Genomic DNA, 24,390 nt, shown 5'->3' on the forward strand with positions numbered 1-24,390 from the left:
AGCTGCTGGTCATGATATGGTTTGGTTATCTGGTGAGAGGGAAACATGAAGATGAAACCAGGAGATGTCCTTACTGAATCATCAGAGCTGAGCAGGTGATGGAGAAACAGGTTTACCTTTTAGGTGACATGAATGAGTTGAAGGGAAGTTATGAACTGTTTCTGAGAGACAAATAACCCCAGGATCCTTTTTTAGGTAGCTGACAGCTGGTAACTGTGCAGGTGCGGATCTAGCAAAGTGTGGCCAAGGGGGCATGTAGGGCATTAACAGGGAATGGGGGGCACAAAGAAATACTTTTCTTTCTTATTCTCATTTCAAATGTCTAGCTTTTAAAAAATAATTATCTGAATCTTACAACAAACGATTGATAGATTGATGCATATATACCATCAAAACAGTGTACATCACTGTCACAACAGTGTTTGTTTTCATTCAAAGGCTTTATGATTTTTCCTATAATGGTGGGCCAGTTTCTAGTCAAAATGCCCGGGCCAATTTTCTTTCCCAGTCCAGCCCTGTATGCAGCTCATCTGCAGTCTGGTGTTACCTACATCTTCCTATTCAGAAGGCAGAATTTCCGAGTTCTGAGTACAATTGAAAGCACCACGACTGCAGTTTTTGTGTTGGATGTAAAAGGCGCACATGACTCTGTGACGTAGGCTAGAATCATGGCAGCAGTCAATGACGGTCCAGGCGTGGGATTTCTCTCGTGGAAATATGCACGTTATCATATCCTTTCTATTGGTAGGTGGCACAGTGCACTTGTGGCAAGTAAGCAAGCTAGAAGACTGGCAAAGTTATGGAAGAAACACATTAACAAGAGAATTCTGAGTAAAACCAAAGTTACTTTCCCTAGTAACTAGTTACTTTGAAAGTAACGAGTAACTTGAAGTAACTGAGTTACTTTTGAGAGAAGTAACTAGTAATGTAACTAAGTTACTATTTTAAAGTAACTTACCCAACACTGGTGGCGAGACATACCTGACTGATATCACTTGTCCACGCTGACTTCTCCAGTCGGGAAGAAGCCACAAGGATCACGGTGTAAGGCTGGACGTCTTTGGGTTCCACCATCAATTTAAAGTCCAGGTGTTCTGTGTCCTGACCACTGCGCTCCCCTTTGGCTGAAAGGCAAAAATAAAATAAAATAAAAATTCTAAATAGGAAAGAAAACAATATGCTGCACTTTAGAATAGATCAGCTACTGTTTTATTTATTTTTGTTTCAGTTTGTTCACATTATTTTTCTGCATACGTTATGCTTATATTTTATATTGATTTTATATTCCTAAATCTTTCCACAGTAAAGTCAATAATTAACCTTGTAATACAGCAACGCAGCGGTAATGTTTGATTTTGCAAATACTGAGCAAAGCACAATAATGGAATAATCTTTGCTTTATTCATTGGGGTTATTACCTTGATTTGGAACAAATATCAGTCAATCAACAATTGTGAGTAATTGTTTTGGCTAACTTTAATAGCAGTAAATTTAAAAAAAAATTCTGACACCTCAAGTAATGTGGGGGTGAAGAGGAAACGGTGGAAATCATGCAAAAACACTTTCTGTAGAGATAATGTGTTTTATATGCAGAGCATTTAATCCAGCCACACCCCACAAACACCACATTCTGGTTTGTAACTGTGAAAATTTAGTTGGTAAAGTGGAAAACATTCTTCGTCCGCTTTTAGGGTGATTCACTAACTGTTACAGCCCCCCGTTTGTTAGATTGTTACGCCTGTATGGCGATGCCAAATAGAAAAGTGGTATCACTTCATTTTTCAAGCTCTTCATACAGTAAACACTCTGCAGCTTCTAGATGTATGTATTTATAAAGGAAACATTTGAATCCACTACACATAATAACTCACACTCATCATCAGTCCCCTCCGGCTCCTCAATCAGAGTGCAGTCTATGAGAGACACCACTCCATTCTGTAAGAGGCATGAAAGGTCACAGGGTCACATTCACCATGCTGCCAGCTAACAGATCATCATCAAGCCCATCCTTTAAGGATAACATACTTAACAGTATAACATTGATTATACATTTATAAACAAAATAGGTGAAGTGTTTTATAACTGCACTCTACACTCATGTAGAATGAATTTTTACTGTTTTTCTACTACTTGGCCTACTTTAGGTCAATCCTGCCATACTTTAGTGATGTGAAGTTTTCCTCCGGAGCCTCGGGTGCAGATGATAAGATGTTTGGAGAAGAGGAAACACTGTCTCTCTCCTTCCTTCTTCAGAGACAAAGAGCCAAGCCGGCCTCGTGTGATCTTCCCTTTCTCGCTCATTGGCACCTGGATCAGAGAACCTATGAACACAAACACGTGTGCAAGAAAAACATATAAGCAAATTTTGAATTTGCTCTCTTTTCCTTCGTAATCTGAAAACTGGCCATACAAGAAGAAAAAATAAACTACATAATTTAAATTTAAAAAGAAAATCCAAAAAAACCCAATGTCCATACATTTTGGTGCAAAAAATGTGTTATTTGTGTCATCATTTCATCAAGGATTTCATTAGCACCCTAAATTAATAAAAGAAACACCCATGCTTGAATACACCAGCAACTTTTACACTTAGTGAGTTTTTTTGGTTTTTTTTGCACGATAAAAACTCAGTTTCAAGTTTGTTTTTATTTGTTGACCATAACTGCAAACCTTGTCATATAAGAACAACACAAGAAAACGTTTTCTTTACCTTGTCTAACAAAGGTCTGGCTGGTATCAAGAAGCACTTCACAACCTTCCACAATCATTCGTTCAATGGCTAGATTCTTCCTGATGTTCTCCGTCTCGCTTACCTCATCATGCATGATTCTGAAAGGACAACAAATACTAATGATTTCAGGTACTTCTTAATTAAAGCCATATGTTTTTTCTTATTGTTTCTATAGAGTTCATCAACTCTTATAGTGAATTTGCTCCACTGTTCTATTACGTGAAATGAGAACAGTGACCACAAAATCAATTAAAACTGTTAGAAATGATAGACACTGTGTCTGTGTCTGACTGTGTTATATTTTTGGTACTTTGCGTCGATTGGATGAGTCACTGGCTATTATAGCTCTGTTTTCTGTATCCTTATGCCAAGTACAAGATATATTAAAATACAGGTACTAATTCAGGGTTACTAGTTTCTGATTTACATCAGACAAAGATCCCACTGAGTATGTTTGTGTTGTCGAGCTACATTGATAGTTCTACCTGGAAAGCTCCTCCAGTTTTGATTTGGCATAGTCCAGACTGTTTCTCTCCACATGCTCATGGGGAGTGTGAGCAAGCAACTCATGAAGAGTCAGGATGTAACGAGGAATCTGAAAGAGATGCGCTTTAAATGAGTTTGACTGAAAATGTTTTATTTTGTGTTACATGTATCTTTTCAGTCCAAATTTAAAACATTACTGCATTTTAAACTATTTCACCACAGTGTGTTGCAGCACTAATGCCTCGTGTATTTTATGTGAATTTTAACTTTAGCATACAGTCAATATATATACATCACCGAATCATAATATGTGTAGTAATGTGTAATAGTGAAGTCATCCACATTGTAATTTTACCTGAAACATGGGGTAAGTGAGGAAGGTCTCCAGCGTCCTCTCCTCACAGTCAGGCTTGGCCTCGTACTGCTTCAGCAGCTTGTCGAAGTCACGGTTCTGTTTGCAGTGAGCCAAAATCTGCAAGCTGTACTGGTGGTTCCTCACAAACTCTTGGTAGATGTTTAGCATTGGCAGTAAAATGTCAAACAGGTCAGCTAAAAAAAAGAGACAAAAAATTCCATAAACCATAAAAATTGGAAGAATCAGTGCAGACACAAAGTACCATTGAAGGAGAAGTCATGTGCTCGGTATCTGTATATGTTCAAAAAATGTTTTTTATACTCTCACCCTCAGTCGCCTACCCGACAGACAATAAATCATTATTATTTTTTGCAAGGAAGGAAGGGCGTAGATTCATTATTTTTAGTTGAATTCATATCTTTATGGTATGATTTCAACTATGTGTGTAAAACTGACAGTGCTTCTCAATGATGAAAACACTTTCATTGTGTTGTGTTGTAAGAAACCTCTGTTGTATCTGAAAAAATGTATACATTTAACCAAATGAAATTATTTTTCTTAGTTGCAATTTAGAAAAATTAACTTATTATTCTGTGCCTCTTACCTAGCACCAGTGTTGGCCAGCTGGCTATCCTGGCCTTCAGGCCCTGGTAGAAGATCTGATGGAGGAACATGATGGTCTCACTAATGAAACAAATAAGCAAAATGGCAGTCATGAGCTATTGTTTCTCCTTCTGCTGTCCAAAAATGTTGGCAGCTCCCGCCATGCCGAGTCACACCACTCTCACAAACAGCATGACCACCAGCCACCTGTTAAGGAAGATGCTGCTGACATCATCGTGGGTGATGGGCGGTTTCTTGGAGCTGGCGGCCATTCGGAGTGGCCGCAGGAAGTTGTTGACCAGGATGTGGAGTTGCTGGACGTATTCGGCTTCGGCTTCCAGCATGCTGAACACCACCTGGTTCCTCTTTCTCATGCTTTCAGCGTGGGGCGAGCGAATGTAGTCTTGGATGATAGTTTTCCACTTCCTGCGGCAAATCCATCCTCGCAGGAAACTTTGGACCTGTGACAAAAAGATTTATCAAACATTGAAAAAAAAACACAATTTTTTATAATTTTGGAGATTTGAGTTTTAATGGATTTCCATGACTTCCGTGGATTTTTTTATAGGGTTTTCTCTGTATTATTATAGTCTTTATCTTATAATATAAAGCACCTTGAGTTATGCAGTGAATCAAATGTGTGTGATGTCGTGTTTCTGCTCATAGCTGTTACACTGACGACACTATCAGCACAAAAAATAGACAGAAAAGTGGATCTAATAATTTGCCGTTAAAGATGCTTAAACATTTTTTGTGATTAAAAGCCAGATAAACAATTTTATATTTAGTAGAGACCAAAAGGTGCCAAAAACTGTACCAAACTCACAAAATGCTAAAATATTTGATAATTAGCCTTCCATTAAGACACAAAATAATGATCTTATAATTTACATATATATATATATATATATATATATCTTTATATCTATATATAGTTTATATCTTGTAAGTGCTGCCCCAAGCTGAGCAAACATGAGTCAAGGCAAGTTTAGACGTGTCCATTTATTAGGTAAGTTCAAATTAAATAATGCCTCAGTCAAAGGCGTTGCTTTCCACCAGGAAAGGCAGGGAACTATGCCAGTGGCAATGTGCAAAGTCTGCACTGACAGTAGGAGAGACCTGACCCCCCTCAGAGTACCCCACCTGACTCGACTCACTTCTGTCGAAAGTGGTATGCATACACTCAAAGTGTAAGAGGAGTGAAAAAAGAAGAAAAAATAGAAATATCAGCAGATAATAACAGTTAAATATAATCTTAATTTACTAAACATTGCTAGGCTAGCCTTAGCTGTGTGAGAGAAATACTTGAGAATAGAATAGAATAGAATCGATCTTTATTGTCATTGTACATGTACAATATGGTCACTTCAACTACCATCACTAGCTAGCAGACCAGCCTACTGTGTCCACTTCTGCTGGCTTGAGATCAGATTATTTACAGTGCTGAATGCTGGTGGGAGGGGCCCACATTGAATTATTGCACTGGTTCACATCTATAGACTGGTAAGTGAGGTAGAATGTTTATTCCCCAACTGGGTGGTGAATGTTTGCTTGAGGCTGGAGGTGAAATCAGTCACAAAAAGAGTGGAGCACCAAATAAATCTTTGTGATTGATTTGGTTCCTAGCAGATTTGTGCAGTTACACATAGTTTACATGGAAGATGCCAACTTGCCCACAAACACGTCCCATCTGTTCACCAAGTGGCGCTGAAACTCTGAAAAGTGTACTGTAACCCAGAAATGTAGAACATTTACTTTCAAAGTAAAAGTTATGCCTTACAATGAAACCAACATATATTACATGATGGAACTATTACTTTGAAGGTGAACAATGTCCATCTTGAGTTTGCATCACAAGTTTCACGGTTTCTCTACCACTTAGGAAATAGGAAATAGCAAATATTACCAGACAAGTCAACATTTTCTATGCAAACTATGTTCAACTGACTATTAGTCATCATCTTTTCCAGCTGTACAGTAACTAACATTTCAAAGCTTTCCAAGCTCTCCAGCCTTAATTCAGATCAGGCAGCTCCTCAGTAGAACTGAGGACAAAAGAAGCTGATGACTGCAGTGATCTAGCGTGATCAAGTGTGAGCTTCCCTGAATTTATTAGGATTTTTTTTTAAAAACTGCAGGTACCCAAAGATGTCAAAAATCTGTTTCAGAAATGAACAACATCCCTACTGGAAAAGATCATCAGTGCTTTACCTTTAGCATCTTTGCATTAATTTAGGTTTTCTTGATTAAAAAAGGTAAGTCAGGCTTTACCCTTTAAAACTGTGCAATACTGATACGGATCACCTTTTTGATCTTCTTGATCTCTGTATCATCCTCACTGGGGGGCACCTCTGGATTTGACTGGATCTTCTCATTGTCCTTCAGAAGTCCAGCAATCTGAAATTCATCATAACCAGTACAGGACTCAGTAAGAGGAATATAATATGTGGCCAGATAAACTCTACTCATGATCATCTCTTATTCCGAAATATGTTTCACTATGGTTGTTAATATCTCAGTTCATGTTCTTGAATTACTTTTTGTCCAGCTATCCATTAGCTGGCTCAAAGGAATTATAAACACAGAAACTGCACCAGACACATCAAAATACCAGTTTTGTATTTCATTCAAATCTGTTGCATTTGCTTCCATTATACACAGCATGTGAATACAAAACTTCTGATAAAAGACTGAAATTAAACAAAATAACACAAACACCATTACTAGAACACTCTTTAGCTGTGAAAAGTGAGATAGTAGATCATGTTTTTCAGCCACAGACTCCAGTATCATGTGCAACAAAAGCCGATTCATGCATATTGAAAACATTTGGTTCAGCTGAAGCTAGCCATTAGCACATTAAAGAGAGGTGCATTTGATTTAGTTTAGACTGAATAATTAGGATACAAAACACTCAACAGCATTACAGAGTCTCTAACAAGGACATCCCAGGGGCACTGCAAGCTACAAAGCTCATCATGAACTCAGAACATTGTGGTTTGGAATCTGGGTCATGACCTTTGTCCTGTGACCACATTCTCACTTTATCCTCTCAGCCTGCCTGTTTTTGATCGCTTCTCTCTGTATGCTATCCAGTAAACACACATCACACATATACAGGTACTGTGTTACTAGCATGAAATTACAAGGCAAGTTACCTCTGATTTCAGTCGCTCTATCTCGATTTCCCCATCCTCTATCTGTTGTCGAAGTTGCTTGGCAACCGTTTTCTCCGTCTCCACTATTTGGAGTAGATGAAGATACTTCTGCATGAGGGTCTCATGCTCTGTAGCCAGGTTCCTGTAACTATACAGACACACACGCAAAGACCTCATTAACGCATGTTTCAGGGGCTCTCCATAGCTTTATCAAATCAAATACAGACCTCTGATCAGCATATGTTTGGAACACGGACCTTAAATCCTCAGAAAGTGCAGGATTTACTTACACAACCAGGTCTTTAAATACTTGATGGGATAGCACTCCATATGTTGGATGCTTTTGTGTGAGCAATAATTAAACTGTTCACGTGCATGTTATTTAAGGCCTATATTCAATACAGTCAATTATGTTCAGCTTGCCTAAACCTGGCCTTGAAAATGTCCTGTCAAAAGAAATGTTTGGCAGGTGTTTTAGTTAAATCTTACTCAGTTTAGGTGTTTTCTAACATGCCCCACTTGCAAACCTCTAAAACGTCCCATATACAGTGGGGCAAAAAAGTATTTAGTCAGCCACCGATTGTGCAAGTTCCCCCACTTAAAATGATGACAGAGGTCAGTAATTTGCACCAGAGGTACACTTCAACTGTGAGAGACAGAATGTGAAAAAAAATCCATGAATTCACATGGTAGGATTTGTAAAGAATTTATTCGTAAATTAGGGTGGAAAATAAGTATTTGGTCACCTCAAACAAGGAAAATCTCTGGCTCTCACAGACCTGTAACGTCTTCTGTAAGAAGCTTTCCTGTCCCCCACTCGTTACCTGTATGAATGGCACCTATGAGTTCACCTGTTTGAACTCATCATCTGTATAAAAGACACCTGTCCACAGCCTCAAACAGTCAGACTCCAAACTCCGCCATGGCCAAGACCAAAGAGCTTTCGAAGGACACCAGGAAAAGTATTGTAGACCTGCACCAGACTGGGAAGAGTGAATCTACAATAGGCAAGCAGCTTGGTGTGAAAAAATCAACTGTGGGAGCAATCATCAGAAAATGGAAGACATACAAGACCACTGATAATCTCCCTCGATCTGGGGCTCCACACAAGATCTCATCCCGTGGGGTCAAAATGATCATGAGAACGGTGAGCAAAGATCCCAGAACCACACGGGGGGACCTGGTGAATGACCTGCAGAGAGCTGGGACCAAAGTAACAAAGGTCACCATCAGTAACACACTACAACGGCAGGGAATCAAATCCCGCAGTGCCAGACGTGTTCCGCTGCTGAAGCCAGTGCATGTCCAGGCCCGTCTGAAGTTTGCCAGAGAGCACATGGATGATACAGCAGAGGATTGGGAGAATGTCATGTGGTCAGATGAAACCAAAGTAGAACTTTTTGGTATAAACTCAACTCGTCGTGTTTGGAGGAAGAAGAATACTGAGTTGCATCCCAAGAACACCATACCTACTGTGAAGCATGGGGGTGGAAACATCATGCTATGGGGCTGTTTTTCTGCCAAGGGGACAGGACGACTGATCCGTGTTAAGGACAGAATGAATGGGGCCATGTATCGTGAGATTTTGAGCCAAAACCTCCTTCCATCAGTGAGAACTTTGAAGATGAAACGAGGCTGGGTCTTGCAACATGACAATGATCCAAAACACGCCGCCCGGGCAACAAAGGAGTGGCTCCGTAAGAAGCATTTGAAAGTCCTGGAGTGGCCTAGCCAGTCTCCAGACCTCAACCCCATAGAAAATCTGTGGCGGGAGTTGAAAGTCCGTGTTGCTCGGCGACAGCCCCAAAACATCACTGCTCTCGAGAAGATCTGCATGGAGGAATGGGCCAAAATACCAGCTACTGTGTGTGCAAACCTGGTAAAGACCTATAGTAAACGTTTGACCTCTGTTATTGCCAACAAAGGTTATGTTACAAAGTATTGAGTTGTATTTTTGTTATTGACCAAATACTTATTTTCCACCCTGATTTACCAATAAATTCTTTACAAATCCTACCATGTGGATTCATGGATTTCTTTTTCACATTCTGTCTCTCACAGTTGAAGTGTACCTCTGGTGCAAATTACTGACCTCTGTCATCATTTTAGGTGGGGGAACTTGCACAATCGGTGGCTGACTAAATACTTTTTTGCCCCACTGTACCACAGTTTTTGTCTCGTTTTAATGCAATAAAGCTTGGTAAACTCTTTTATATTTTCTCCAAAAGTAAATAAATAAATTCCATATTTTCCCCTCTTTTCTCTTGACTAAACTTTCAGGGGCCTGCGCCACAATTCGAAAAACACAAATTTAACTAACTTTAACAATGCAGATTGTTAACCATAAATAAAGAGTAATTCAGAAATACTCAAGCCCCATGGCATTTACATGCCAGGAACGGCTGAAAATTTTAATTGAGATACCTTAATACAAGTCTTATTTACTTGCTAGCTATTACAGTGTTACAGTAAGTGCTGCTGCCTTGATGGTGCACTAATCAATTTAATCTTCAATGACTCTAATCAGTCGACCTTTTGTCACTGAATTGCAAACTGTTGACATTTAGAGTGATGGTATTGTTTTGCTTTCATTAACCTTCTTTGTGCCCTCATCATAAGTGGCCATTTCACTCATTAGACATGTGAGGACTCCATAAATCAAGAATCAATATTAATAACCACTTTGTTTTTTATTGATTTACTTAATACTTTAAATTGGTGTCGTAAATTATCAGTAAAACTGGTAAAGTGGCACTCACAGTTCCCTAGGAAATGTTTATTCAAAGGTCCAATCATCTAGAAGGAGATAAGTAACATACATGCATACATGTGTTACTCTCATTATAGTATGACCGCTGTGTTGTTTTAACATTACAAATTAACAAGCAATCATACAACAATACAAACCCAAAAGGGTCCAAATGATAGTTTGCGGCACACTGAGTCATAGCACTTGCATTTTCCATCAGATATACAGAGAAAAATCTATTCTATGCCCACTTAATAGAATAAAAACCAAGCAGCAACCTATGTTAAAAATGTAGGTAACACCATAATCCCTGCAAAAAAAACCCCAAAATCTAGTTGAGACTGACTCCAAATGCAAATTGGTTTCTGTAGATTTCCAAGTTAAAAGCCTATCTTTGATGCAAAAAGTTTGCAGACCAACAGCCTCCACTTGTTACTAATAGCTAGTGATAAGTGGAGACAGTTTTTCATGTTCAGTATTAGTAGTAAGCAGGCCTATGTTCGAGTCAGCATGATTTTCACTAACTGAAATTGTTATTTATTTATTCATCACAGTGAATTACACCTGATAGCTAGCCAGCCCTTACTAAAGCTGATGATTAGCTGCAGATGGGACAGTTATTTTCAACATTATGTAGAGTAGCTGTAATTTCAACTTTGTCAAATCTTATTTAAAAGTTAAGAAAAATTGCCCAACTTTGGCCCAAATTAAATTTTTGCTTTAATTTTAACACTTATTTTTGTACCACTGTCAGTTTTCCCACGGATTTCAAATCAGGATTCTTTCTATTTTATTTACTTTATTTATTTAACCCTTATTTAACTAAAAAGTCTGTTGAGATTAAAAAATATTGTTTTCAATGTAGACCTGGCCAAGAAACCATTCAGCCTTTACTTAATCTAGTTATTTCAACCAGAGGCTGTCCTACTGCCATGTGTCTTTCTTATGTCTCTACTATGTACCCTCTGAGCATGCCAAAATAATAATAATAATAATAATAATAATAATAATAATAATAATAATAATAATAATAATAATAATAATAATAATAATAACCTATCCCCACAAGCTTGTGGGGATAGGTTAATTGGATAATTCAAATTGCCACTAGGTGTGAATGTGCGAGTGAATCTGAGTGTGAATGGTTGTCTGTCCCTATGTGTTAGCCCTGCGACAGACTGGTGACCTGTCCAGGGTGTACCCCACCTCTCGCCCTATGACAGCTGGGATAGGCTCCAGCGCCCCCCGCGACCCTGAAAAGGATAAGCGGTAGCGAATGGATGGATGGAATGGATAATAATAATAATAATAATAATAATAATAATAATAATAATAATAATAATAATAATAATAATAATAATAATAATAATAATGATAATAATAGTATAAAAAAAACAACATACTTTGGACTCTGTAACACACATCAAGCTTACAGGTACACACAGGGAAAAATCGTAACTAATGACTGTTGTTAGGATCCTAACCAATCTGCTGGTACACTTTACAAATATCAGTAGTTAACATACTTGACCATTTTTATGTTTGCAAGTACAAACACTATCAGTTTCCACTTGTCAAGTTGTAAATTCAAGAATTACATGGTAATTTATAGTGGACCTGACTTTATAGATGGTATAAAAGACTGACTGAGCCAAAATGATGTTGCACATTCATTAAGGAGTTCATTTTGTGAATCCTTGAGCTGGCTGTTTTTCATCATCTTCGTCAGGTAAGCTCACACTAAAGCATATAATGCTTTATCCACCCTGACTCTAAAAGGGATCTTAGTTTGCTAAATTGTGGTTATGGTGCAAACATTTTCAATTGATTAAGAACAAAGGGATGTTTTCCTAGATGTCTCTACAAGTTGAATTCATTTTGCAGATACAGAAGTGACCCACTGTTTGCCATTTAAAGGATACAGCTTTTTATGCTTTTTTATACACTCTCTATATAAGTTCCAAACTAAATTTTCACATCTTTATTGACTGTAGATGTTACAAGCACAGTTCTCATCAAGATCTCCACCCCTCAGAACATCCTTATCTAAACAGCTGTAGGTAAAAGGTCATGTGTGAGAGCTACCTGGCCTGCGTGATGGCAGCCACCCACTCATCACAGTCCTTGACGTCCTCTGTGCGCAGCTCCAAAGCCTTCTGGTTGTCATGATTGAACGTGACAGTGAAATAATACTGGGAAAACAAAAGCATAGTGAGTGAGTCAGATATTTGTTCAGCATATAATAACCAGGATATCTGTTATTGTGCTATAAAATGTATGTTGCTACCCTTTAATCACTAGTAATCAGCAGCCACTTCCACTGATCTGTATTTTACTTTACTTAAAGGTGTATTTATACATGCATACATGTGCTGTATGTGTGAATGAGTGAGAGAGAGAGAGAGATCCTGAGGGAAAAGTCTTGAGAGATTCATTATAAAGCCTTTGTGCCTTCTGTCTGTAACCTGGCAACTCACCTCTGAATTGGCGGAAGCCTCTTGACTGACGCCATGTTTTGTTTTGTTTTGTTCGAGTGGTTTGGCTGCATTTTAGCGACACAACCACCCCTGGGTCCTCACCCCTTTTTTACACTCTCACCAATTATCATAGGGTTGAGTTATGGTAATTATGGCGAATGCAGTTCAATTGTTTTCTAATAGGCTTACTGGATAAAATCCTCAAATCACCAGAGTGGTGGTCACCGCACTACTAAACAGCTAACCTATTTGTAGTAGAAACACATCAAATTATATAACACTGATGCATTGTAAACAGACCACCACAAATCCAATATATTGGATTTTTTTCATTTATCCTTCCCAAATGCCAAGAGCAATTCATTTGTGAATGAGAGTAATGTTCCTTATTTTCTGACGAGCAGCAGAACGGGCCTTTGTCAGTAATGTGCTTCCCATCTCTCACATCCTGTGAGCTGTTGTGTTAAACCTTTTAGGTGGCTATATTTAAATCCAAGTCATTACAGGGTTTGGTTTTTTTTGCCAAAGATACAGTATCTGTTGGTAAGTGAGACAGCACAACCAGTAAGTAAGCTCTTGTTAAAATAATGTGTGAACAAAGCAACTAAATTCCATCTGGAATACAGAAAATAAGACAATGTTATATTTATGTAAGATTAATGTTAAAGGCGTGTTTTAATCACAAAAATACAGAATGACTTCTTTTTTATGTTTTTATTCAGCTACTCATTCAAATAAATAAATCATAGCAAGAATAGCCAGTATCATAAACACAGTCTAGATGGGTGATGGATGAAAGGAAAAACCAAACTGTTGACCCCAAAAACAAAGAGATCTGGTGGGTGGTTCAGTTATGCATTGCAAGCAGTATTTTTGGTGGCATGGCTTGGTCCCCTTAGATGGAAAGGTTATTCAAAATCAATATGAACTAGTTCTGGGTGTCCCTTTGATAGACTGGCAGCCTGTCCAGGTTGTGTTCCACCTTTCACCTTATGCTCAACCCTAAGTTGGATAGACAGTCAAAAGTGAGGATGAATGGATGGACGATGGCTAGCTCAGGATAAGCACCTTCCTCCTATGATAAAATATTTCTATTCTTATGTTAGTGGTGTTCTTCAGGATGGTATTACACCCATACACAGGGTACGTTGGAGGGTTAAATAATGTTTTAACCCTCCGACTTTAGTCGTTACAGTATACATTTCTGTCACAAAGACCACAGATTCTATTTCAGTTTATATAATTGGCCAATTCACACTGATATTGTCCACTGAATATTGCCAGGTGGATTATCACGATTACTGTAAACTGGCCAAAGCCATGCTGTTTATATATAGATGATTTAATGTGTGACCTATATTTTCAGATTACATCATAAAGTCAATGAAGTGAGTATACACAGAGACTGATGGAACACCATTGCTGATTACTCTTAACAACAAAGGAAAACATATAGCCCATCCAGCATTTGCACTCGCCACTACCTAAGAAAACTCACCTCCCATTTCTTATAAGCCCATATTTGCTGTACTTGCTAAATGGAGTACAATGCCAAAGCATGTTGTTGCACATTTTGTTGGCCCCTTCAAATGTACTTTTTCAGATGCAAATAGGGGTTGCCATAGTAACTGTGGGCTTAAACGTAACTCGCCTTCTAAATGGGGAATAAGAACATTTAAAAAGTAGAACACTCCAAAGAACACAATGAGAACAGAGAGCCAGACGGAGAGGGAGGCAGAGAAAGATCTTCTGCCTTTTTGAGGAGTGAGGGCTATAAAAAGCGCTGTAGCCCAGCAAGGTGGCAGTTGGCTTGGCATCTATTCGCTGTATTGTCCCTCTCCCTGTCACACACAGATAAGATCCAGTGCTCTCCTGGCCATTTCTCCTGCAGCTCTGACACACAGTCGGTGACATACAGTACATGCATACACACCACTGAAATCTGGAATCTGCTGTAATCCTTACATGAACCAGTTTCCACGTCAGGATTGTACAGCACCATTGTCTGTGACCACCTCTGCAGTCTGCTGGCTGACTTAGGTGTCATTTTATGTTTTTCCCAAGTGAGGATGGTGAAAAAGAAATCTGTGTGCCAACAGACACCTTGAGAATCGATCAGTCTCCCTGTCCGCATTTCACCTTTTCTGTGCAGTCTCTCAGTTTATGGATCAATACAGGCGTATACAGGAGTACACCGAGAGGCAAATATAGACTTAGTAGCATGCACACAGAATGAGCCCTGCAAGATTTACACATGTGGACACATAAAGACATGACTGATTGGAAACTACAAAGTGTGCTGTTCACACTGAGAGAAGGCCACATATTTGTGTGAATACATTTTCAAAATTTATATGTATATAGTTTTGCTAAACTAAGAAAAGAAGCCAGTTAGAAAAAAAACTGAAAGAACATGTTCCTGACACATATTATGCAAAGGGACATGTGTGGAACAGAAGACTGTGTTATGCTAAGTGAAGGCTTTCAAATTCATTTAATTCATTGTTGAAATAAATTCACTGGAGCAGTCTGCATGAACAGCTGTCATCGGAGATGTCACTCAGTACATATTGCACCCCTAGAATAGAGCATTTCTCTTCTCCTGATACGGTTTTAAGGGAACAGACAGTGAGCAGTAAACAAAGTTGAATAGTTCACGAAACGAAAGCAAACAAGTCCTCAAAAGTGGGTTAGTTGTCTCTATCTTTTAAACAACAAATGACCAATATTGAATTTTCTTGCTGACCCCCTCTTCCCACAGCTGTGCAATCCTCACGATTAAATTGCATAATATAACTAAAAAAAAAAAAAATATATATATATATATATATATATATATATATATATATATATATATATATATATATATATATATATATATATATATATATATTCTTCGTAGTATCCCCTACAATCCTGGCTCCTCTGCCTGCAGACAGCAGACAGCAGAGGGCAAGAGCGTTTGAGGAACATATGACAGCTGAGTTCAGCACCATGGACAGCAAACTGGGTACAGCTGTACTTGGAGCAGAAGCTGTGGATTTCACAGATAATGGATTTACCCTGTTCCCATCCTTTATTTATTCTTCTTAGAGGCTATACAGTAAAACACAATTATTGCAACAGAGGGCTGTGATCCCAGTCTAACACAATATCAGACAATGTTGTTTTTGGAGAGATTGTGAATAATTTAACAGATTTTTACTGTGGATGGGAAAAATTGTATGGCACACATGCAAATATAACCAAGCAGTTCCATAATTGATTTATCAGTGTTTTGGATCAGATCCTCTGTTTGTTTGCTTATTTTTTGTGATTGTTGGGGGAGGGTTATCTAAGGAAAGAAGACCTCTGAGGCATCATTTAGCAACATTTTGGTTACAATATAGTGAAGCTTAGCATTTGCCACCAAATAGCCACATGGAATTTAAGATTTGGATATTTAGGACGTGAAGATTTTCTTTTATGAAAGTTCAGTATAGGTTTACCTCACTTGCCTTTTCTTCCTCTTCAGTTTATTATTATAGATTTTTATTGAACTTGGAAATACACAAATCTTTTTACAGACATGTTAACTGGTTTCCACTTTTTTCCGTCTAACACTTTAGGTTTTTATCTCCTAACCTTGAACACCAAAATCGCCACCTTCACAATAACTATCTTCAAAACTATCAACAATTACTTCCTGGAAAGTTTTTTTGTGCAAATATACAATATATTAAAAGTGGAACACATCCACAAGACCAAAAGTTCAGACTTTCTAGAATTTTTTGCTTTAGTTCTTTTTTTTTAAAATTCCAGTGTAATTGGTTCAAAATCACATTCAGAATCTGTTTTATTCATAAACAAAGAATATGATTACTGAACAAATAAAATGGCCTATCATTTTGACTTTTACCTTCAGTTCTTCATCCCCTCTGCTGCAGGGAAAGCAGAAGAGACTGCAGCTGGCAGAGCTGATTTCAGAAGGTGACTGCAGTCATAGCTCACAGCAGCTTGACCACTTCTCTGGCTCAAATGCGTTTATACACAGTTTTTATTTTTATATTTTTATACAGCACCAGTTTGCCTCAAAACACCAAAGCACTTCCAACATGGGAAACTACGCTCTCACTAAAATTATTTCTGAATGTGTTGCAGGCATAAAAACCCTCACTGTAAACTGTTTTTTTGTTTTTATCCCTCACACATATTAATCCATGGCACTAAACGCCAGGGGAATTAAAAAAAGAATAGGGGGATGCACTGAGAAAGAAAAGCATTGCTGGGACATCGTTTGGTTTTCATTCATGGCCGTCGTTAACAACCCATGATAATGAGAGAGCTATCAAATGAGCCAAGCCGCTATAAACCGGGGAGACACAGTTGCCAAGGTAGGATGCTATTAATATCAAGACAAGGAATTAAATCAATACGTCAAAACAACAAGGAAGGGGCAGCTCTCCTCCGCAAGATGGCAACCTACAAAGTTTGGATGCAGTTTAAGTTTACTCCTTATATGTGCTGCATTCCCGGAACATTTGGGGTGTCTAAAAATACAGCGTCTTGCATCCAAATGTGATGCAACAGATGAACAGAAAAGAGGAGGCTAAGATAATGTGCAAAGTTTGCAGATATTTGCGTGAATTCTGCTAACTTTGTTTGCTGTTGACGTGGTATTTTTCGTGCATTTAACCTCGGAGGAAGGCTGTGAGGCTATTTTGGTTCATAATCGAGAAAATCAATCGGTTAGGATGACGCCATTACGTAACTCTAAAACGTCAAGTCAACTGTAATGCAAAAGCATCTCTGGGAAATTGTTTGCGTGATGAATAGGCGATATCTTCTGGTGAAAAGTGTCTACACGATACCTCCTGTTATAAATGTGGCTGTAACGCAGAGCCCAGCTGATCAAAGGGATTTTAAGGGGGGAAAACAGTAGGAGGGGACCGCTCTGTGTATTCGTTCAGTGAGACTGACTGCCTTGACAGTGTCAGTCAGACTTAAGGGGGCTCCCCGTGCGATCAATATCTTACCTGCTTCTCTAAGCATTCCTTCGCTGAGAGAGACGGTTTCGGTGACGGTGCCCGGTCACAAACACATCCCTCCAACAGGTACAGTCCGGAGGGGCGTGAGCTCGAGTCATTTTCGAAATAAAAAAGCATATTCTGCAACAAAGCGAACCACTTTGAATGCCATTTTGTGTTGTCTGAGCTTTTTTTACTCAAGCAACCTCGCCTCGTCCCGTCTTTCTTCGCCAAAAGAGCCAGATAGGTGATGTGGCCATCATTGAGTCTGATCCCTTTCTGCATTTTGGCTGAGAATCCGAAAGGATCTGCGGGGATGCCTGCGGATTCTTACATGTTCTCCTTCTCAGCACCTCCGAAACACAGTCAGACTTGGTGGGCAGCAGCCCACTCCAGTGTGGCCATCCACACTTGCTGCACTGATTTTTGCAACAGCCAAAGGAAAAGAGAAAGAGACGATGCGCGTGAAGAGTCAGTCACACACTCGGCTGCAAAAACCTATCCACGCTGCAAGCCTAGGCTACTACCGTAGCCCCGACGCCTTCTCAGAAAAGCCTTCCTCATGAGCGCAATCGCTCATGATGAGGACTGAAGTGTCCGCGTGCAGTCTACCGAGCGCGTGCGCGCACGCACACACACACACACACACACTCAGCACCCTGCTCTCGCAGGGAGAACGCGCAGTCACCTGACCGGTCCCCGGAGCTGCAAATTTCAGCGCCTTGGACAGAAACTCCGAGGATAAACACAGACGGAGAAAGACGGGATTCACGTCGAGAATCCCAAAGCTTATCGGGAGGCTTTTCAGGAATGAAAACACGCACGCACACACGCGCGTTTACGTACACACCTAATATCACACGCGACTAATGCAGTGAGAGCGTCTTTCTGTGTGTGCACTGAAACTCACAAGCACGAGAAAGTCCGGAAGGAACACTTGATCCCCCGCTGAATATCCAGTTGCTTAGCCAATTCAAAGCATTTTCGTAGTAGAATCAGTGTAATGCAATAACGTAATACTGCAATATTGCAATATTTATTATTATTCCAAAGAAGACTGGCTTGCACTGTTAATAACACAGAATGCACAGAACCACAGGCGAGAAAACAAAGCTGTTTTAAACAACATGAGCAATGCAAGTGGTCTGGAAAAAGTTGTAAGAATGCTTAAACATCCATGACATCCACCTGTCATAGGTGAAAGGGTGGGCCACACTCTGGACAGGTCACCTGTCAATCACAGGGATAATGTAATGAGACAGAAATCACACACATGGACAGCTGCAGAGTCGTTGTTTAACTTAAGAAGCACGTCTTTGGATAGCAGAAACCCATGCAGGCACAGGAGAGCATGCAACAAGAATTTTCATTCATCCTCTACCACTGGATGCAGAGGGTTTATAAGCATAGTGCTCATGCCAGGGAATATTCAATCAGGTGTTGCGTTTAAGTCCAGGTGTAAGGGATTTGCACTTTATGAACATATCTGTTTCCCCTAAAAGAAAATACACTGCACTTTTATTCCAGGTAATAGTTATAAGCTGTGAAAAGAGGGATACTGATTTTGCTCTAACCTTCTCAGCTACTTACCTAACTGCATGGCAAAGAAAGCAATTTATATATTGTTTTTATTACAAAAACAGAAAACTATAACTGCTACGTGAATCTGTCTGTCTGTTCCCCATCTTCCAAGTTGAAAAGAGAAAAAAATGAAAGTGTTGTGAGAGCACAGTTTCTCTGGCTTTGCCCACATTCACATTTCCTGCTTAAGTGTTTAAAAAGTTCAGAATCCACGATGTCAGCAAGCCGGGCAGCTGCTGATGGTGAAGAGCCTCACAATAACCATATCATATGTGCCAGTGTCTTAACAATTTCAGTACAGCCTCTGCTCTTCCTGAATTTATTCCCACAGGTAAAATTGAAGCCAGATTTGCTGAGGGCTTGCACTGCTCTTTCCATATCACTGCAAATTCACATAAATTGTTTTGTTTTGGGGGGTTTTCCATCTTTTGAAATAACATGAAACCTTTGTCCTTGGCTTGCTTCATCCTGTTCTGCCCCCTTTTATAAAACACTGAGTTAACAAAAGCCTCTCAACACTGTCCACTGCTGGTGCATTTACATATCTAAGAGGGCGAGAGAGATACTCATTAGGGTTGGCCCATAATTAATCCTGGATTAGCATATTGGGGCGAGGACACACACAATGGTTTATTTCATCACAGGGTGTCTGACAGTGGGATCACAGTGCAGTGTCTATGTGCGATCATTAAAAGGATCCAGGGAGGTAACAGGGGATAATTGAGTGAGATTCTGCTGCTCTTGTTGCTGCTGTTTTTATTGAACAGGAAAGAGGACACTCCACTTTTCTCAAGCATTTCATTTCTTTATCTTTTTGGTAACAGGTGCAGTGAAGATTGGCAGCAATGTGGAAAGAGAGAGATCCAGTAGTAAGGAATGAGATGAGCTGCAATTCAACCCCATGCAGCCATTAGCAGACTAAGCCTGCTAGGACGCCCCAGGCTCAGCTCTGTTGCCGAGCTTCTTCCGTCCCATAATCAGCCTCTCAGACAGGAGTGGTAATGAGGTGGTGATTCTCCTCCGCGACTGGGACTGATAGTAAAGATTATTTTTATCACTTCTGATAATAGATGGGTTAAAATGGAAAGGGAATGTAAAACACTAGAAAGACTGAGGTGATGAGTTAAAGTCTTAAATGGGATTCAGACCAACTCTATCCAGTCGAAAAGCATTTTTCAAAAAGGAGACATCCACAGGTGGAGACATATTGTGCAACAGGATTTTTTGAGATATTGTTTCTGGGTTTCTGGGTTGATGGTGAAAAAGACAAGTCAGATGTGTTCATTATCAGAGATGGGATAAAAATGGGGTTAATGAAAAGTGCAGATAATGAAACAGGAGCATGATTATGTCTTTTTTGGTCACTGGTGCAGAAAAACTGAGAATTGTATAACTCTGATATATAAATAAGGGGGAGGGGGCGATAGAATCAAACATTTGACAGACTAATATTAGCAGTTTAGTTGTTGTGATTCTGTTCACCTAACTTCTGTACCTTCCCTTGTTTAAGCTCTATTTTTGTCTGCACCAGCATCCTATTGTTTTTGCTGGTTTTGCAGTGGGATAAATGTGCCACTTGCACGACATCCTTTATTCTGTTACTGACTGAATGTCCACTGTAGGTCTTTCTCAAAGGTTATGCAGGATTTTCTCAATTTTGTATAACTGGTTTAGCCTTTTTATGTAACCAATACATTTTATATACAGTATGAGTATCTCACAAAAGTGAGTACACCCCTCACATTTTTGTAAATATTTTTTATATCTTTTCATGGGACAACATTGAATATATGACACTTTGATACAATGTAAAGTAGTCAGTGTAAAGCTTCTACAACTGTGTAAATTTGCTGTCACCTCTAAATAACTCAACACACAGCCATTATTCGCTAAACAGCTGGCAACAAAAGGGAGTACACCCCTAAGTGAAAATGTCCAAATTGTGCCCAATTAGCCATTTTCCCTTCCTCATGTCATGTGACTTGTTAGTGTTACAAGGTCTCAGGTGCAAATACGGAACAGGTGGTTTGAATTTGCTGTTATTGCTCTCACCCTCTCTCATACTGGTCACTGGAGGTTTCCCATGGCACATCATGGAAAAGAATTCTCTGAGGATCTGAAAAAAAGAAGTATTGCTCTACATAAGGATGGCCCTAGGCTATAAGTATAATGCCAACACCCTGAAACTGAGCTGCAGCACAGTGGTCAAGACCATAGGGCAGACTAACAGGACAGATGGTGTTAGGGTGCGTGGCGGCAACCAGGTGAGGAGTACCAAGACAAGTGTGTCTTGCCTACAGTCAAGCATGGTGGTGGGATGTCATTGTTTGTGGCTGCATGAGTGCAGGGGAGCTACAGTTAATTGAGGGAACCTGAATGCCAACATGTACTGTGACATACTCAAGCAGAGTATGATCCCCTCCCTACAGGAACTGGGCCACAGGACAGTATTCCAACATGACAACAACCCCAAACACACCTCCAAAAAGACCAGTGCCTTGCTAAATAAACTGAGGGTAAAGGTACTTGACTGGCCAAGCATGTCTGCAGACTTAAACCCTATTGAGCATCTGCGGGGCATCCTCAAATGGAAGGTGGAGGAGCGCAAGGTCTCCAACATCCACCAGCTCCATGATATCATCATGGAGAAGTGGGAAAGGATTGCAGTGTCACCCTGTGAAGCTCTAGTGAACTCCATGCCCAACAGAGTTAAGGCAGTGTTGGAAAAAAAACATGGTGACCACACAAAATATTGACATTTTGGGCACAGTTTGGACATTTTCACTTGGGGGTGTACTCGCTTTAGTTTCCGGCAATTGTAGACATTAATGGCTGTATGTTGAGTTATTTTCAGGTGACAGCAAATTTACACTGTTATGCAATCTGTACACTGACTACTTTACATTGTATCAAAGTGTCATATCTTTAATGTTGTCCCATGAAAAGATATAGTAAAATATTTACAAAAATATGAGGGGTGCACTTACTTTTGTGAGATAATGTATATAAGGAAAGGCCAGGTGGTGGGCCTTTCTGTGTGAAGTTTGCATGTCCTCCCCATGTCTGCTTGGTTTCTCTCTGGGTACTCAGACTTCCTCCCACAGTCCAAAGACATGCGCTTAGTTGGGTTGGGTTAACTGGTGATTCTAAATTGAAATAACCTTTCAGCAGGCCTTGCCCTACAGTAACTGGGATATGCTCCAGCTCCCGTCATGACCCTAAATTGGATAAGCGGAAAAGAATGGATGGATAATGCAAAGCCATATTTAATTGTGATGCACCAATAATTAGATTGATTAAGACCTTTCGTTGATCCAAGTAGGAAAACACTTTTTCCAGATTTATTGTGGTGGTTAACGTGTACAGTGACGGGAGAATTACCCTAGCACATTTTTGAAAGGTGGGGGAAAAGACAAGCATACTGAATGTAAAAGGCTCTGACCAGGCTCAGAACGAGGATATTTTTGTTGTGAGGTTACAATGGTAACTTCAAAAGGGCTGTTCTGCCATAAGAATGAAATGAGGCAGTTAAATCTAGGAACTACCGTTTTTTGTGTTTAATTGTCAGGGTTTGAAATATGGTGAGTTATAAGAATAATCGATTATACTGTTATTATATATAAAAATAGTTACTCAATATGAACTTTGATAGCAGCTTGTGTTCACCATGATGTTTCAGTAAGCTTGTGCAATCTCACAACGTTTATTTCCATTCAGAGTCAAACCTTGGCTCAAGCTCCCTGAACCACTACTTCACCATTCAAGCCCTCTGAATCCTGACATTGTTATCTTGGAACATACCTGTGCCATCAGGGAAGGAAAGAAATCCATTGATGGAAAAACCTGGGTAGTCAGTATTTTGAGGTAGGCAACTGACCTAATTTTTTTGGGCACATAATGTTGCTCAACCTTGACCAAAGCCCAGATCATAACACTGTTTTTATAGGCTTGTAGGCACTAGGGATGATGGGTGCATCACTTCATCCACCTCTCTTCTTACTCTAATGCACCCATCACCATGGAACAGTGAAAAACAAGACTTATCAGACCACATGACTCTTTCCGAATTTATCCATTGATCCAGAGTCCGATCATTAAGCTCCCTAGCAAACTGAAACCTCTTTTTCTGATTAGCCTCCCTGATAAGTGATTTTCTTAAGACTACACACTTGTTTAGTCCCAATCATTTGAGATGTCTTTTCACTGTGCATGTGGAAATGCTTTGACTTTAACTATTAAACATAGCCGTGAGTTCTACTGACCATTTGTTTTCTTAATCAGTAAAATAACGCCACAGAAAATGATCATTTTACACTTTTTAAGGTAAATTGAAGACATTTGCGTTATATGCCATTCTTCTGACACTACATCAAAGGTTTGCCTTCACCTTCCACAGTGTTTGTATCAGTGACACTGTTGCCTCTTTGGTGACAGATTGGTCGGTGTCGGCAGGTCTCTGACTCTGGGATCTGGCTCCATCTCTACGTGCTCTGCTGTGTGCCAGATACTGCATGCAGGGTCACCACCTGGCTGCACCATCCTCAAGCCGAACAGCACTCAGACTAACAGAGAGAATGAGCTCAGACAGAAACAAACAACCACCTACAAAAACAGGAAATATGTCATTTTTTAGAGAATTCATCTCATTGTTATTGTTTACATTTTCTGTTGGTTCTTGAGCATTGTAGTTTGAGGTTAATTAGTTAATGAACACATACAAGAGCATCTTTTTTTCTTCAGTGCAAAAAAAAAAAGAAAAAGAATAAGCTTAAGGAATTTTGTTACACCCCAAAGTTAATGTTACCTTTCTTTTTTGCTCAACTGTTTTACACAATGAGTCATGATGTCTGATGCCACACTGCGTAACAGTACTGAGAAAAGACTTCACAGAAATGGGACAAAGATGTGACTCAGAACAAGAATAATTTGAAACAAAGAGCAAATCTGAATATTTGGATCTGTCATTTTGCCCACAAGGTTTTAACTGACAGAAACTTGGACTGAGACTTTCTGACCAGCAGACAGACACCTGAAAATACTGCGCAGCTCTGAAACACTGTCAGCACAGCTGATAGCATAACGCCCAATGTGGTGTAAACAAACAAACAAACAGACAGACAGACAAATAAAAGAAAACATCTTTGCTTGGTGCAGGTAAACCAAGATCATTTAAATCTGAAATCCTAGAAAATAGAGCCAAACCAGGAAGAAACAAACCAAACCTTAATAATTTTATCTTTTAAC

The 24,390-nt window shown here is 39.5% G+C and overlaps 1 protein-coding gene across 1 annotated transcript in view; it reads right to left on the reverse strand.

Moving 5' to 3' along the window:
• Positions 1-18,304, reverse strand: part of LOC113024911 (ras-specific guanine nucleotide-releasing factor 1-like) — a 33,338-nt gene extending 15,034 nt beyond the window's left edge. Inside the window, exons 1-12 of the mRNA XM_026172218.1 lie at positions 17,575-18,304; positions 12,168-12,274; positions 7,334-7,481; positions 6,480-6,572; positions 4,383-4,636; positions 4,177-4,256; positions 3,573-3,766; positions 3,217-3,326; positions 2,711-2,829; positions 2,161-2,321; positions 1,872-1,935; positions 982-1,124 (exon numbers count right to left, since the gene is read on the reverse strand). Coding sequence (XP_026028003.1) covers positions 982-1,124; positions 1,872-1,935; positions 2,161-2,321; positions 2,711-2,829; positions 3,217-3,326; positions 3,573-3,766; positions 4,177-4,256; positions 4,383-4,636; positions 6,480-6,572; positions 7,334-7,481; positions 12,168-12,274; positions 17,575-17,850 — 1,749 coding nt within the window. The 5' untranslated portion in view covers positions 17,851-18,304. The remainder of the gene's footprint in view (positions 1-981; positions 1,125-1,871; positions 1,936-2,160; positions 2,322-2,710; positions 2,830-3,216; positions 3,327-3,572; positions 3,767-4,176; positions 4,257-4,382; positions 4,637-6,479; positions 6,573-7,333; positions 7,482-12,167; positions 12,275-17,574) is intronic.
• Between the last annotated feature and the right edge of the window lie 6,086 nt (positions 18,305-24,390).

This window comes from Astatotilapia calliptera, chromosome 1, assembly GCF_900246225.1.
Source record: "Astatotilapia calliptera chromosome 1, fAstCal1.2, whole genome shotgun sequence".
NCBI lineage: Eukaryota > Metazoa > Chordata > Actinopteri > Cichliformes > Cichlidae > Astatotilapia > Astatotilapia calliptera.